The sequence below is a fragment of the Rana temporaria genome, chromosome 2 (genome assembly GCF_905171775.1).
Source record: "Rana temporaria chromosome 2, aRanTem1.1, whole genome shotgun sequence".
Taxonomy (NCBI): Eukaryota; Metazoa; Chordata; class Amphibia; order Anura; family Ranidae; genus Rana; species Rana temporaria.
Genome location: NC_053490.1, coordinates 437,813,553 through 437,830,716, shown reverse-complemented (window position 1 = coordinate 437,830,716; position 17,164 = coordinate 437,813,553). Strand labels below are relative to the sequence as shown.

The 17,164-nt window shown below is 45.8% G+C and overlaps 1 protein-coding gene across 1 annotated transcript in view; it reads left to right on the top strand.

The window, feature by feature from the left end:
- The window catches only part of SERPINF2 (serpin family F member 2), a 70,643-nt gene extending 53,974 nt beyond the window's left edge, over positions 1-16,669 (top strand). Inside the window, exons 6-8 of the mRNA XM_040338376.1 lie at positions 4,569-4,711; positions 11,011-11,215; positions 16,022-16,669. Of these exons, the coding sequence (XP_040194310.1) occupies positions 4,569-4,711; positions 11,011-11,215; positions 16,022-16,335 (662 nt within the window). The 3' untranslated portion in view covers positions 16,336-16,669. The remainder of the gene's footprint in view (positions 1-4,568; positions 4,712-11,010; positions 11,216-16,021) is intronic.
- The last annotated feature ends 495 nt before the right edge of the window (positions 16,670-17,164 follow it).

Here is a 17,164-nt window from a genome sequence, read left to right as displayed (position 1 = left end):
GCGCGACGCTGTCATATAAGGAATTCCACGCATGCGTCGAATCATTACGACGCATGCGGGGGATCCCTTCGGACGGATGGATCCGGTGAGTCTATACAGACCAGCGGATCCATCCGTTGGGATGGATTCCAGCGGATAGATTTGTTTAGCATGTCAGCAAATATTTATCTGCTGGAATCCATCCCAGGGGATAAATATCCGCGGAAAAAGATCCGCTGGAGTGTACACACCATAGGATCTATCCGCTGAAACCCATTCGCTGGGATTTTTCAGCGGATGGATTCTATCGTGTGTATGGGGCCTAAGTGCCGATTTACACTTTTTTGCTCTGCGAATTCGCAACAAATTCTGTGCAGATTCAGCACCAAATACAAATCACACCCCGTTCATGTGAACCACTGCAGGTGTGTATGTTAAGGTAACGACACCCTGAAATCGGTTTCCAAACGCAGTGTGATTTGCAGAAATGATTCAGGGGCGGCCCAAAAAAATAAGGGTCCTGCAACACTTTGGTGCAGATTTGGTGCGATTTGAGCTATACAGAATGAATGGCTCAATTTGCACTGTTGAAGAATCGCATGTGATTTGAACAGGAATGCGGTGCGATTCCTGTTCAAACTCGCATGCGGTTCCCACACTGCATAGTGTGAACCGGCTCGGAGCAGCAGAGAAGGACATTTGTTATGTTGAGTGGTGTGTCTGTACAGTGGACTTACCGATTTTTCAGCCTCTGGTCTCCTCCAATTGCAGTTTTCATGCTGCAGCTACACACCTATCTAGCACCATGCTGTGTGTGCACATTAGGGGAGGAGTTGCTCGCCTGGCTGGGCACAGCTGGGAATCAGGGATTGGTCGGGTTACAGGGGTCTTCAGCACACTGAGGTCCTGTGCTGTTAACTCTGAATCCTCCTGTGATAAAATGAGTGACACTGCAGTAATGGCACGGGTAGATACAAAGGCAGCACTTTCACTGGGGAGTCCCAACCTGCTGCCGTGGAGACTGTGGAAGCAGAGCTTCTGCCGACATTCAGATCTCTCAGCCAGGGTGAAGGAGAGGAGGAGAGGAGTGAAGGAGAGGAGAGAGACACAAGTGACAACCCTGCTGCCCCGCAGGCAGAAGCAGAATGAAAGCAGCCGCCCGACCGACTCCCGAACCAGGCAGCCCCAGCCCTCCACACAGTGCAGAGACCAGACCACACACTGCCGACCTGTCCTTTCAGCTCTGCTGAATCCTGCAGGGTTGTGACAGAACTGGCCCTGATGGGGCCCCAGGAGCACCTGGGGCCCCTGGTCTGTGCCCAGGGGTGCCCGCTCAACAGGGATGGACTGGCCATTGGGACTACAGGGAGTTTCCCGGTGGGCCGATGGCTCAGTGGGCCGGCTTCAGTGACAGTGGACCGCCGCCCCCCTCCGCTCCTCTGCCTCTCCCTTCCCGCAGCGCTCACCTCCTCTCCCTCCTGGCAGGGCTCACCCGGGGGAACAAAGAAGCAGGGGGAGGACCAGAGGAGCAAGGGGGACGACAGAGGAGCATGGGGGAGGGGACAGACAGCTGACTCAACAGCTATGGCCTGGCAGTTTCTCACTTCTGCCTAATCTTGTCCCATAAGGGGGGGCACCAAACTGATTCTTTGCCCCGGGTGAAATAATGTCTAGCTTCCCCATTGGTACTGCCTATAAAAGTACCAGTACCAGCCGTTCTACTCTAATAAACTAAAACTGCTAGTGGCTAGTGAAGGAAAGAGGGGGCTTGGGTGGCCGGGGGGTGCGGGAGTTGTCCAGCCGCCGTGGGAGAGACCTGTCAAAGTGGGCCAGTCTGGATGAAGTCCAGGGCCAAATTTTTGTCCCAGTCCAGCCCTGCCGCTCAATAAGATGGCCCTGGAACCCACCGTGTATCAATTCTTTGCCCCCTTGCTCAGGATGTACATGGTTGGCATGTAGGGTACACCACACATACGCGACTATTCATTTTCCTTCCAGCATCTAGAACGTAGTTGCAAATACACTGGGGCAGATTCATATAGATCTGCGGATCTTTAGATCCGCTAGATCTACCTGGTTTACGATCCGCCGGTGCAATTTAGCGAGGCTAGTGCATGATTCATAAAACACTTACCTCGCAAACTGCACCGTCGGATCCTAACTCCCCTGGCGGAATGCAAATTCCGCGGCTAGGGGGATTGTACAATTTAAATGAGGCGCGTTCCCGCGCCGATTTAACTGCGCATGCGCCGGGCGAAAAAGCCCAGTGCGCATGCTCCAAATGACGTCGCTACGACATCATTGTTTGCGGCGGGTACGTCGTTTGCGGCCATCGGTATTCCCGATCGCGGTACGCAGACGACGTAGAAAATTTAAAAATCGGCGCGGGAACGTCGGCCATACTTAACATTAGCTACCCCTCATAGAAGCAGGGGTAGCTATCCGCCGGAAAAACCCGAACGCAAACGACGTAGAAAACGAGCGACGGGCGGGCGTACGGACGTGAATCGGCGGTTTTCCTCATTTGCATATGCGACGGGTAAAAAATCGCGACGACACCTAGCGGCCGGCGGGAGATTACAGCCTAAGATTCGACTGGTGTAAGTCACTTACACCAGTCGGATCCAAGGGAGATCTATGCGGAACTGATTCTTATGAATCAGTCGCATAGCTCCGACGGTGGGATCTCACAGATCCGACCGTCGGGTCTCACAGATACGACGGCGGATCAGGAGATCCGCCGGCGTATCTATTGATGAATCTGCCCCACTGTGTTTTTCATGTCAGCTGTGAGTGGACAGGATGAGAGTGGGTTTAGTCGAGTACGGTACGACAGCAGTAGCTGCAAAGCTGTCAGGAGCCTCTAACGCTCGTGCTACTCATTCCAGCATCCTGGTTTTGGCTATGGCATTCTCCCTGTCTTTGTCCACCTGCAAGGTGATTGATGTGGTCAGTCTCTGGGTAGAAACCAAACCTGTTATAAGCAAGTCAAACCTTCAGTCTCATGCTTGTGATAGTGATACGTGTGTAATTCCTGATCAAGCCCCCTGTCTTGCTCTGCTTGTTGGATTTCCCTGTATATGACCTTGTACCCGATTTTGGGCTATTGCCTGATTTCTGCCTGCCTTTTTACCTGGACTGTCATAGAACCACTCTGCCTGTCTGCCAACTGCAAGTACCTGTTTGCTCCAATGCAGGTTAGGCTTATTGGACCCCATCAAAGACTCCTTAGTACACTACCCTGAACCAAAATCATTGAATGAAGCAATGCAAGTAGCCATCCATATAGACAGGCGTTTACAAGAAAAGCATACAGAGAGGCTTGGTTCTTTCCCCCCCCAGTACACCGTCTACGTCGCCTTCTTTATTGTATGTGGGTTATGCACAAATTTGTCTGGATAACTGCCTCTAGTATTCCCGTGTATAGCACTATTCAAACTGGGAAAGAAGTGAATCGGGTGCGAGGTAGCGCAGAATGGGTAGACTCATGAGCAGTGTGCTTTCGCGGTTTCATTATCCTATCAGCAGGCTGGGAGTGTGTTTATGACCAAGTTATTTAGCTGCAGTGGAGGCCAAGAACCTGGATGTGCTGTCTGTCAAGAGTTCCCGCATATGTATTTCAACCGACGTATTTAAGCCCTGTACACCTGATCGGTTCGTCTGATGAAGACGAATCGATCGTGTGTGGGCCCCATCGTTTTTTTATCCATCGGTGAAAAAAAATAGAACTTGTTTTAAATTTTTCTTATGGTTAAAAAACCGATAGAAAAAAACGATCGTCTGTGGAAGAAGCATTGAACTTAATTTTTCTCAGCACGTCGTAGTGTTTTACGTCACCGCGTTGGACACGATCGGATTTTTAACTGATGGTGTGTAGGTAGGGTTGCCACCTCATCCCTTTAAAACAGAACACATATGAATTACACAGGTTCTGAGGCTAATTTAATGCAGGTAAGGCACCAAATTAGTCTAATTACCACCTTAATTAGCCTCAGAACCTGTGTAATTCATATGTGTTCTGTTTTAAAGGGATGAGGTGGCAACCCTATGTGTAGGCAAGACTGATGAAAGTCAGCTTCATCAGATATCCGATGAAAAAATCCATCGGATTAGATTCCATCAGATATCCGATCGTGTGTACAGGGCTTTAGAGTTAGAAACTCTTATGTCACTGCAAATAATAAACACATCATTGTAAAAGGCATTTATAATACTGTATTCGCTATTAATTTTACTGCTATGTCACTAATATGTCCCTGAGCTATTGTATATACACTATATTATAAATGCTGATAGTTATACCTTCATCCTATCAATAAATTGCACTGTTTACTATATTCGGCCAAGCCAGCTTTCACATGCACAATACCTTGTTAGATGGGTTGAATACATGTGTTTAAAAAAAATAAAAAAAAAAAGCAGAAAAATTTGGCAATGTAGGAGACACGATTCATGGCCTTAAGGATGGTCAAAACAATATTTACTAAAGCTAACTGAAATGTAGGTGCTAATAAAGTTTCAAAGTACTGATTCTGTAATTCGGACACAATTTTCCGCTTCCTCTTAAAAAGTAAATTGTGTGTGTGCAGGTGTCTGGAAAAATAAGTTTGACCCCAGAATGACTTCTGAAGATACATTTTATGTTAACGATGAGGAGAGCATGCTTGTGGATATGATGCAGGCAAATAAGTATCCTTTGCGTTTCTTTACGTCTGAAAAGTTGGATAGTCAGGTAAGTGTGCGTAATATTGGTGCTTAACTTGAATATACTGGCCACAGAATTAAACCCAAATACTGTTCAGACCAAATATGATTTATTGCCTTATAATGGCCATACACACTAGACGGCTGGAAATGCCAGAACCTTTGGCAGAAACAACAACATTAAAAAAACGTGTGTAGTGTCGAGTATTGCACAAAGGTTTGAGCATTTGCCTTCATGCCTTTTTTTAAGTCTTTTTTCTCTAGTCATCTTCCAGGACGGCACACCTGAGAGACGAGAGGCTCCTCCCCACAGGAAACACAATCAATCAACAGCTGTTTTAAGTCCCCACCCTTACCCTTGATCCTCAGTTTTTGATTGTGTTTTTCCCTACACAGCGAATTTGTTTTGTTTTTTTCAAAATGACCCGAAGCCTGGGGCTGGTGGTCTCCCCCTGGGAGCTGGACCATAAGCTTGGGAAGCCTCTGGGTCCAGTAGGATATTCTTGTACTTCCCGGGGGGTTTCCCTATCTTGTATGTTGTTTGGAAGAGCCCCCCTGAGAGCTGAAGGACCCTGGTTACAGTGGTGTACCCAGAACCTCAGGGGCCATTATCCTGCCCCCCCTTGCCTGTCCATTCAGACGGGGGTGCTGGCCATTGGTTCTTTCCAGGGGGAGCCCTGCCCCGACTCCTGGGCCCCTGGTAGCTTGCGCGGGCTGCAGGGGAGGGCGACAAACACCCATGTAATTTTCAGTCTACGGGAAAATGGCAGTGGCTTTCTTGCCCAGGAGGAAAGGCTGAGAGTCAGCAGGAGCCCACATCCTCCTTTCGCTAGGCGAGGAGGCACCAGTTCACTACAGTGGATACCTGCCTAAGCCACCTCAGATGGGAATGAGGAACGTAAGGCATTGCCCCTCCCCCCGTGTATGTACTGACTGGTGCAGTGCAGGACATAGCCTAACCTTGCAGCTCCCTATAGGGACAGCAGTTGGGGGGGCACTTTGGCAGCTATCCTCCTGGCGTGTGGACCATACGGATGGAAAAGCAAGCCCGGTGGCTGTGGCAAAAGGGGAAGACAACAACGGTGAGTACTTTCCTTTGCCTTGGGAATTTAGCTGCAAAATCCCCATCTGGGTGAGGTTTTGCTACACAACAGGAATAGACATCATGGAGTTATTGCCTTACTTTGCAGTACACCAGAAAGATTGCAGCTGTGAACGCTGTCTGTTTTTTTGGTTTTTATGTTACTGCACAGCAGAAATACTCAACATTTAAGCTTGTTGGTGCTTTCTGTTTCATATTTCCTTATCTTACTGCACTTCAGAAAAACACAATGCTGCAGGTTGCATAGAAGATTGGGTCTTTCTGTGTTAGGTTTATGGCCTTGTTTTACTGTACATCAGTAAAACACCACAGTAAAGGGGGTTCCCGTCCTTTCTGTATTTATATCAGTTATGACCTAGCTAGCTGCACTTCAGAAACACGCAGCATTTAGGGTTTGTGTGTGTCTTAATGTTTTTATACATTAGCCGGCGACGTCACATGTCAGAAAGCCTCAGCCCCTTACATTTAGGGTTGCCAGAACCATTTCCTAGGGTTGAAGCCCAATAGGGTTATAGGACACTGGAGGAAGGTGATACAGAATAACTCTGTTTAGTAAGAACTTGGGAAGTTCTGTTTAGAGGAGTATTATGGCCTGAACATGAAGTATAAAGATGTATACCTGACCGAATAGGTTCCGGGTTGGGTGCATGGCCTTCATTTCACCTTTCTAGCTGTACTAGATGTAGCAATATGAGCATTCTACTCCTGCTATGGACTTTAATCTCCTGAAGTAGGCACTCAGGCGTAAGTAAGGTCATAGATTGGGCATGCCTTGAACAGAAGCTTGATCCCTGGGTTTATCTATTACCCTTAAGTAGGCTTTCCTTTAGTCTTTGCTGAAAAAAAAAAAAAAAAAAGGTTGTCTGTCAGGGTCCCCCCTTTTTTGCAGTTTTAATTCCCTAGTGTTAAGACAGGCCCTCTTATTGATCAATGTAGTGTCCTTGTCTTACAACACAGGTCTCTGATTAATGTTTTTAGGGGTTCTAAGTAGCACCTTCAGGCACAATAGGCCATGGTCGTTAGATGTGTGAGACAGGCAACATTGCTAATCTACAAGTTTAACATGTTTTCTGATTCCATCTTTAAGAGCCCACTCCACCTCTATCCTGCATCCGAAGCGGAGAAGGCAGGGACATCGGTGGAGTAGACCTTTAGATCAGTTGCATGATCCAGCTAAGATCCCTTCATCAAGCATATGGAGTGGAGGTAAAACTCACTGCAGAACCGAGGTTTGCCAAGAGGGTCTTGCAGTGGTCCCACCCTAAGGTAGGCCTGAGGTACTTGATTATCCTCTCGCGTGTGCCGTCCTGGAAGATGACTAGAGAGAATTGACAGTTACTTAACGGTAACTGCTTTTCTAGGATATCTTCCAGGACGGCAGGAATACTTCCCGCCGATTGGAGGAGGGAAAATTGTAGAACACTAGAAGGTGAGTGCCTATGAGGAATGATTTCCCTTGTGAACCAGGTTCAGGAGTTGCTTCTCTACAAACTGAGGATCAAGTGGAAGGGTGGGGATTTAAAACCGCTGTTGATTGATTGTGTTTCCTGTGGGGAGGAGCCTCTCATCTCTCAGGTGTGCCGTCCTGGAAGATATCCTAGAAAAGCAGTTACCAGTATAACTACCGGTATAACTGTCAATTTTCCAAAACCTTCCCCTCTGTTCATTTTTCACTATAATCATTATACACTTGAAAACGCCAAATGCTCCTAAACACCGTGGGGCAGATTCATGAAGCACTTACACCGTTTTTTTGTGTTTTTAAATATGCAAATGAGGTTTTTGGGCCAATTCATCAACTTAAGCTTGACCGGCGCAGGCTACTCCCGGTGAGCGGAGCTGAAATTTCCGGTGCAAAGTTACACCTCATAAAAGCAGGGGTAACTTTGCACCAAACTTGCAGAGGTCAGCTGGAGAGCAGCTAAAGCAACAGCATTACAAACGAACTGAGCAACAACACTTGCTGGACAACACATAGAGGCGGTCCCCATGTTGGGAGAGGCCCTCAATAATTACAGCCCTCTCCTCTGGGCTGAAATTGGTCATCCGCCCACCTGAGGATTCCTCATCAGCCATAACTGCCCCACCACAATGCAAACGACCTAGCTTAGAAAAAAAAAAGCTTCAGTACATTTGCACCTGCAGGGCGGAAGTCTGGGCTGATTCATGGACTGGGCTTTGGTAGTGGGTCGGCGTAGCTCAGGGATCACGCCGTGGCGCAGTTCTGAGCATGTGCAGATTGGGGCATTTACCCCTGGATGTCACTGAGCATGTGCGGTCTAAGATGCGCCCCGGCGTGACCCCTGCGCCACGGTCGGCACTTCATTAGCATAGGGTGACTCCCAGTTGGCCTTACCCCGCCTTACGCCGTCTAAAATCCGCCCCGCTGGGGCATCGTAGACAAAAAAAGTTTCTTGAATCACCTAACTGCCTCTCCGCGCTGGACCGGTGTAGTCTAAAAATGATGCACCACGCCGGTGCAAATCTGCACCATTGTACATGAATCTGCCCCCGTGTTTAGATGCTTTTATGTGCGAAAAGTATTTTTTCTGCCCAGAAGCTCCTCCACTTGTAATGTGTTTTTTTTGTTTTGCCTGAAAATGCTTCTCTGAAAATATGCCTGTAAATGCCCAAATGTGCATGGACAAGTAGGCTAACATAAAGTTGCTTATACAGGTTGAAAAAAAATCCAAAAGCCTCTATAAGCATATATACTTTTTTTTGTTTAAGCCCAGTGTTCATAAGGCCTAAGTGTTATCCATGTCATGGCTATTCAGTTTCAGTGAAGCTGAGACTTTCGCCATCCAATTTTTATTTCTATTCTGCTTTTCCTTTAATTTGCTTTGTACAGCAAGAGCATACATGTGCAGTTGTGTTGGCTTTGCATTCACAAAATATGGCACTGCAGCGCACCACTGCACATTACATGCTTTACTCCAGTACAGTGTTTTAAATAGACTCCCAAACTAGTCATGTCCAATGCGATGCTTCTGATGGCTTAAACATGTTGCATTAAGATGGTGGTTCATTTGAATAGACTGCCTAACGCTCCAGAGTGGACCTAAAATCATGCCCGCTAAAAAAAGTCACAGTACAGAGCAATGCAGTTAAACTGGGGTGCCATGCAAAATGAATGAACTTTGAATTACAAATTAATGGCACCATGGTACACCAGTCCATGTGAGGCCCCATACACACCATAGAATCTATCCGCAGATAAATCCCATCAAATGGGTTTCTGCGGATAGATCCTATGGTGTGTACACGCCAACGGATATTTATCCGCAGAGAAATCTCCCCTGGGATGGATTTCCAGCAGATGGATATTTGCTGACATGCACAACAAATCCATCTGCTGGAATCCATTCCAACGGATGGATCCGCTCGTCTGTACAGACTTACCGGATCCATCCGTCTAAAGGGATTCCCTGCACGCGTCGTAATGATTTGACGCATGCGTGGAATTCCTTATATGACAGCGTCGCGCCCGTCGCCGCGTCATAATAGCGGCGACGGCGCGACACGTCATCGGCAGAGGCTTTCAGCGCGGATTTCAATGCGATGGTGTGTACACGCCATCGCATAGAAATCCTCTGAAATCCTCGAGAGGATTTATCCGCGGATACGGTCCGCTGGACCGTATCTGCGGATAAATCCTCTCGTGTGTATGGGGCCTAACATGTGTTGTGGTAATGCAGCACCATGGTGTGAATGGTTCTAACGTGTGCATGTCAAAGCAAAAATTAACTAATGCAGAAATAAGATAGAAAGTGTATATATATGTGTATATGTGTATATGTATATGTATATATATATATATATATATAACATTTTTTTTTATCATTTCTTCCCCATTACTGATTTGATGAAAAATAGAAAACCTGATTTACAAGTTTTTAAAGTGGATGTAAACCTGAATATTTTTTTAATAAAGACTTCTATCTGGTACAGTGGAGGATGTCAAGTCATCTGTGCCCAGTCTTGCCACAAAGAGTTAATCCAGCTCTGAGCAATCTTCTTGTCTTTTTGTAGTAAGATAAAAAAACTGCACACAGATAAGTTTGTGTCGCCACTTTCCCATAGCTGTGACTGAAATCTCATTTCTTTATCTCATGAAAGGCATAAGAGCAGAGTGTGTGTTACGATTCCAGCTTCACATTCCCCCCTCCTCCTTTCTTCTCTAGCTCTCCCAGGATTGGCTGCTCCACACCTCAGCATGATTAGGCATGCTAAAGTTATGTGGTACCTTTCCTAAGTTTTGACTGGATGTTACTTAAAACTCAGGTATAAAGCCAGGGCTAAGTCCTGCGGGAACGCGTGGGAATGGAGTTCCTGCACTTTTTTCACAGCAGGAACTCATTTCCCTTTGCAGGACGAGAGCAGCTGGGCCGCCCGAGCCAATCCTTCACTAAGCGGCGATGCCCAGCTCGAGTCACTGTCAGGGGCAGGCGAACCTTAGAAATCCTTTATGTTACTGGCTGCTTCTTGTATATGGATTCACTGGGTAGTGTGCGGGTATTCCGTCACTTCCTCGATGCCGCAATGTGTCCTGGGAGCTTTTGTCATTGTTCCCAGGAGACAATGCGGAGGTCTGCCGCGAGTCATCGTGGGATTTAGAAAGAACTTGCTTTGCTGAACATGCGGTTTAGTAATTATGCATATGAACGTATCATTTTTTTTTTTTTGTGGGGGAGTGGATCTTGGGTGGGAGTTCCCACACTTTTTTTCCCAGGACTTGACCCCTGTATAAAGCCCCATACACACTATCAGTTTTTCTGCAGGTTTACCAAAACCATCTAATATGAGGTAAAACCTTAAGAGTTTCAATTCGTATGCAATCAGGCTGGCCCCTCGCACTACATGGTTTTGGTAAACCTGAAGACAAAAACCTGCAGAAAACCTAATGGTGTGTATGGGGGCCTAACCGAGTAGGATAATGTAGAGGTGGGCGGGGAGTCTTGTGACATCACGACTCCGCCAATGAGCTCCGACAAAGAGACCCACCGATTCCAGAGTTTTGTGGGGGCTCCTACTGCTAAAGGGGGTGACATTTGCAAGGTAGGGATATATGCAAGAGGCTTGCATGTGTATATACAATAATACTGTGCCATTAGTTTATACTGGGTGAGTAATGGGTTTACATCCACTTTAATTTTACTGTTGTATATGGGAAACTGGGAATGTTGGATGACCTCTTCTATTTTTTATTTTTTTTCTTCTACAAGGTGGCCAAGCTGCCTTTTAAAGGAAACATGAGTTTTGTCATAGTGATGCCTCATCAGATGGAGTGGAATGTCTCAAATATTCTGGATAAGCTGAATAAGAGTGAACTTTACAGTCGTTTGCACAGGGAGAAACCAACTGCATTGAGAGTTCCAAAGTTGAATCTGAACTTTAAACTTGAACTTACAAATGCTCTATCTAGTCTCGGTAAGTATGCTAGACATGGCTGTGTTGTTGGGAAGAGCTGTGTAAATCTCAGGACTGGATTCATTTGGCCTGTAAAACTGTGTTGTTAATAATATTATTTTATTTATTTATTTTTTCATTGGTGTATTCAGCTGTTTACCTGGGGTTCAGCTATAATGTCAAACTATCTGCTGTCTATGAACAAGAAAACTCAGAACAGGAAATGAGGGCAAGCCACCCATATGGTGGGAAAAGTTAGAACCACTTTCAAGATTGTATTGCTGATATACAGCATGGCAGGGAATAGGGATGCAGAGATGACATTTTTCTTTAACACTGACTACGAGTACCGAATTTTTTTTATTTTGTATTTTTTTAGTACTCTCTGATACCAATTACCGATACTTATCACCTAGGAAGAGTAGGTAGAGGGGTAGTGAGGAGGGGGTAGGGGGAAGAGTAGAAGGGTATATGAGATCAGAGTGGAGGGCAGCTACTAGGGGCTTTGAGAACACAAAGGACAGAGACAGAGCAGCACCATCCAAGTGCAGTATGACCATAATTCAATGTATAAAAGGTAAGAAATACACTCACAAGGTTAAAAACAACCCCCCCCATTATCATGCCAATTACCCATCTTCTCCTGCCCCTGGCGCTTTGCCAGTCCCCTTGTTCTCCCACCCACGATATGGTGTCAGACCCTCCTTAGCTTCCTTCCCCTGGTATGGTGCCAGTCCACTGCTGCCCTTCTGTCCCTGGTACATTACCAGTCACCCCCTCCCATGTCACTTGTACCAAGCCAATCACCCTCCTTCTACCCATGTCCTGCACCTGGACTAGTATGATGCCAATTCTTCCCCACCTTTTTTGCCCCTGGTACAATGCCCCCCAGTCTCTGGTATGGTGAAAATTACCTCCTTCCTGTGGTACAATGGCAGTCCCCATCACCTGGTTCAATGTCAGTCCTGCTTCTGGTATAGTGGCAGTCCCTCCAACCCATCCTGCCCCTGGTATAGTCTTACCCCCTAGTGTAGTGCCAGGCCCCTTGCCCCTTGGTACGGTATCAGCTCCCCTTCCCCATGTATCCCAAGTATGGTTCCATCCCCTGGTACAGTGCCAGTCCCCCTTCTCCCTCTGTTTGGATCTCTCTTCACCCCCTTTCCCCAGTCGGTTGTCTGTCGCATGGAGCCCCAGGCAGATGTAACTTGCCCCTTAGCAGGCAGCCCTGGCCAGTTTATTATCCGTCAGCCTTTAGGAGGACCAGATTGTTGCCAGCGGGGGGCAGAAAATGTCCTGAGGCCAGTATCAATGAGAATAAATATGTCCTCAAGTTTGCCGGTCAGTAGGAGGAATAGTAGTGCCCCTATTAGTAAGAGGAATAGTACCCCATCATTGATAAGGTATCAGTGGAAGAAATACTGCCTCCTTGTTGGTGTCAGTGGAAGGAATAATACCCCAAGGGCCAAATAAAGGCTAGCACAGGGCTGCATCTGGCCCTCGGGCCGCAGTTTGAAGACCCCTGCTGTAGCTGTTTGAGCTTAACACTGGGGACCTGATATTTCCATAGTAAGAAATTTACACCAATTGCTTGAGCAAAGAAAAGTGGTGAAAGCGGGCATCCCTGCTTTTGTTTCCCTGCCCAACTTTAAATGTAGAGAAAATTCAACCTCTCCCAAATAGCTGCTTTCACGCTCTGAGATAGAAAACTTACCCCAGGAAATGTATACTTCACAAAATCCAAATGTTGTTAACACTGCACAAAGATACTGCCATTCAATACTATCAAAGACCTAGGTGGCATCCAGTAAAAGAAAGGCCGCTCCCCTATATTGTCTGCTGTGGTTTGCATATAAATATCCTACAGAGATCAATAGCAGTTGACTTGTGAGGTGTGAATCCTGCCTGATTGGGATGTACAAGAGCAGAGATAACTTTGTTCAATCTAGAAGCAAATATTATAGCTAGTATTTTCACGTCAATCTGTAGCGGTAATATGGGCCTATATGAATTGGGGCCTGTGGGTTCCTTGCCCGATTTTAACAAAATAATGTTTGCTTAAGTCATAGAAGTTGGTAAACTTTGACACGCAAATGTTGCATTGAAGTCTTTTAGGAGATATGGTAATGTTTATGCACCACTATTGGTAATTCATCATCACCCAGAGCCTTACAATTGGGGGAAAAAATTTATTGCCATTTACACCTCCTCCAATGAAATAAGTGAGTCTAAGGTCTCATTTTTACAGCTGTTTTAGGCTCCAAATGTTTTTTTAACTGCCTAATAGTGCCTATAAACTTCCCTACATTTTATCCTATGTGTTCATGTGCACACATGCTTTAACCAGCCTTTTTTGGCAGGAGAGTTTAGTGGCAGAGAAAGAAACCCTACTTGCAAGTTCTGGAGCAGCAACATTATAGCAGAAAAAAACGCTGACCGCTCCTAAGCTCTACTAAACTCTGAGGGGTGGGCTCCTTCCAGGCTCACCTGCCCCCTGCCTATCCATTAAAATACATGTGCTTCCATTGACTCTCAGAAGTTAGGACTACAGAAAATGGGGTGCCGTGACGGGGCCTGTAGATTATGTATGTATTTGCAAAGGTGTGCAGACTAAACCTGTTTTTAGCGCATATTGTTAGACGGGTCAATTTCAGTGCTCAAGCAGCTGAGAGCAGCCGAGCCGCCCCAGCCAGTCCTTCACTAAGCGGTGATGCCCAGCTCGAGTCACTGTCAGGGGCAGGAGAACCTTAGTAATCCTTTATGTTACTGACCGCTTCCTGTATATGGATTCATCGGGTAGTGTGCGGGTATTCCGTCACTTCCTCAATGCCGCAATGTCTCATGGGAGCTTTTGTCATTGTTCCCAGAAGACATTGCGGAGGTCTGCCTGAGTTATCGCGGGATTTAGAAAGAACTTTCTTCTTTCTAAATCCCGCGATAAGTAGCAGCAGTCCTCTGCAATGTCTCCTGGGAACAATGACAAAAGCTCCCATGAGACATTGCGGCATCGAGGAAGTGCTGAAATACCCGCACACTACCCGATGAATCCATATACAGGAAGCGGCCAGTAACATAAAGGATTACTAAGGTACAGTGGATCAAAAAAAAAAACATGCGGTTTAGCAATTATGCATATGAGCGTATAATTTTTTTTTTGGTGGGGGAGTGGATCTTGGGTGGGAGTTCCCACACTTTTTTCCCCAGGACTTGACCCCTGGTCAATTTGGTTGGTCGTTAGGTTTGAGCTTGGAAATCGTTGTATTTGTTTGACATACGTCGCCCCTTCCAGTGCTCTTTGCTGCAAAGAACAGTTATAGGTGTGGGGAATTGGCACTTGTTTGCATCTTATCTGAGCATGCAGCCCTAGCCCTTCCCCGATGTGAATGAGTATGGGGTACCTAATACCCCTAATCATTCACCAAAATAGTGTAAAATGTAAATAAAAACACAACACATGTGTTTGACAAGTCCTTCACTAAAAAATAAAGAAAAAAAATGTCCCCTGTTGTAGATCCATCATCAATCGCGACTCCCGACCGCCACCACTACTGACCCGAAAACGGTAGGGAAAAATAACTCCCGGTCCCAACAAAGGATCCCACCCCCTGATAGCTTCACCGTCTGATAGCTCTTAAATATCTAAGGGGCAGGGGCACCCAGTGGCACTGCCCCGTTGTGGCGGCATCAACCAAGGGCATGCTGGGCCCACCCCTTAGTTATTTAAAATCTGTCAGACGGCTTGAGCCTTAGTCAGGACCAGAGTTGTGTTTTTTATTTACTCTTTACACTTTTTTTGGTGAATGAGTAGGGTTATTATGTACCGCCTGCAGACCCCCACAACCAGCAGCCAGGGTTGAGGAAGAGGCCCTTGTCCCTATAAACATGGGGATAAGGTGCTTTTGGGGGGGCAGCATGGGGTGCCCCTTAAAATTCTTACCAAACCCAAAGGGCCTGGTATGGATTGGCGGGGGGTCTCCATGCCGTTTTTGTCAGCAATGGGGTTTTTTTTTCTTTTACATTCAGCTGTCAGCAGGGAAACCCACTGATAGCTGATGATTTATCCATTAAGGATGCTGCGGCCAACTTCCCAGCCCGCTTCTTAATGACCTGCTATTCACTGGTTGTTAGGCACACCGGTGGCCCTGCTCCTTTAAAGCTGAAGCTTTTAAATGTAGCTTACACACTAGACTAAATACTGTTAAATGCCAGCAAAAAGTGCTAAAACATTAGCAATTTTTGTCCCGCGTTTTTAAGGCAGTTTCTATCTTTCTAGTGTACATGAAGCCTAAATGATTTCAATGAGCCAAGGATAAGGATGGGAGCTCAATAAACACTAGAAGTAGATGAGTCTTCTCCTCCTTCATAGTAGGCTAGTTTGTTACAGAAACTTGTACATTCAACTGAGGGGGTTAGGAATTAGTGATCTGATAGTCCTGACTGGACCAATCCTCCTACATAATTTTGTTAGTATACCTGAAACTGAATTGTTTACTTCCTATAACAGACAACATGTTGCTGGGGTTATAAGTACTATTAGCAAGTTGATTCGCTTGGGATGTGGTATCCAGAGAGATCAGATATAACAGAATTTATTGTTGCTTTCATATCCTGTATATTCAAAGGTTATGTTTTTTTCCAAAGTTCCACCATCGGAGCAAAAGCAGGTCCTAAGGATTTTGCACATTAGATCTTCTACTAGTATATTCTGTTGTGCATGTTTTTATATGTATGTCTACATATATAGACCTATATGAAAGTAATGTGTACATTTTTTATGATGCCATAGTTTGTGAATCCTGTTTTAATGGTTTCCCTCTTTTTGCTTTTTAGGACTTGGCCAGCTGTTCAGAAAACCAGATTTGGGGAAGATCTCAGATGATGAGTTGGTTGTGTCCAGTGTAGAACATCAGTGTACGCTGGATCTTAATGAGGAAGGTGTGGAGGCTGCTGCAGCCACGGCAGTTGTGACCTCTCGCTCTCTGTCAACCTTCAGTGTCAACCGACCATTCCTATTCCTTCTGATTGATGACAACACTGGCTTGGTCCTGTTTTTTGGATATGTTCGTGAACCCAAACCTTCCTCTCCTAGAAAGAAGAAAGACCCTGAAACCAAGTTCTTATCAAAGGGTGCTATACCAAAATAGGATGTTTTGGTTTTTGGAAGGAGCTTCAGCAATCCATGTAGGGATGTTTGACGTTGTCACTAATGGATTCTGCATATTGAACATTTGGAAGGCGTGTATCGGTCTGTAATGACAACCAGCTCTCTTTTTTTTATTTTTATTTTTTTTAAGAAGTTCGCAGGAGCTGAAAATCTAGAAATGTGGACAATCCTTTACAGTTATGTTCCCACAGGTTCTTTGTTTCTGTATAAATGGTTATTTTAATGCAGATGCAACATTGCTCAGACAGTACTGATATTGATCGGTTTGTATATCCTGCTGTCCATTGTTTCATATTAAATTTTCATGAACGTTCTCCTTGGCCATTCATTCCTTTCTAACACTAACCAACAAAGGCATGTTTCTGGTGGCACCAAAAAATTGGATTTAAAGCCTTGACTTCAGCCATTTTCTTGAGTTTTTGAGCCTAGTAAAAAGTCAAAAATCATGTTGTTTTTGACTGTGTTCATACTGGGAAAATGTTCCCATACTTCCTGTTTCTATGATACCAGAACAGGTGGGAGTAGTAGGGACAGGGAAGACACAGGCAGCAATAACCTTTTCAGATGTTTTAACTATCCCTCTTGCACCATGGTGTGTGTTGGAAATGATAACAGATCAAATTTTTGCTATGTGGCTAAGAGAATAAAGATCTGATATTGGGCAGCACTCATCCTTATGCTTAAACTTATGTACTCCTTTTTAACCAGTTCCTGCCCGGCCTATAGTCGAATGATTCGTCATTCTGGGTGAACGTCTCATAACGTCCTCCTGGAATGTGCCTCGTCCATGCCCGTGCCCTACGGGCTGC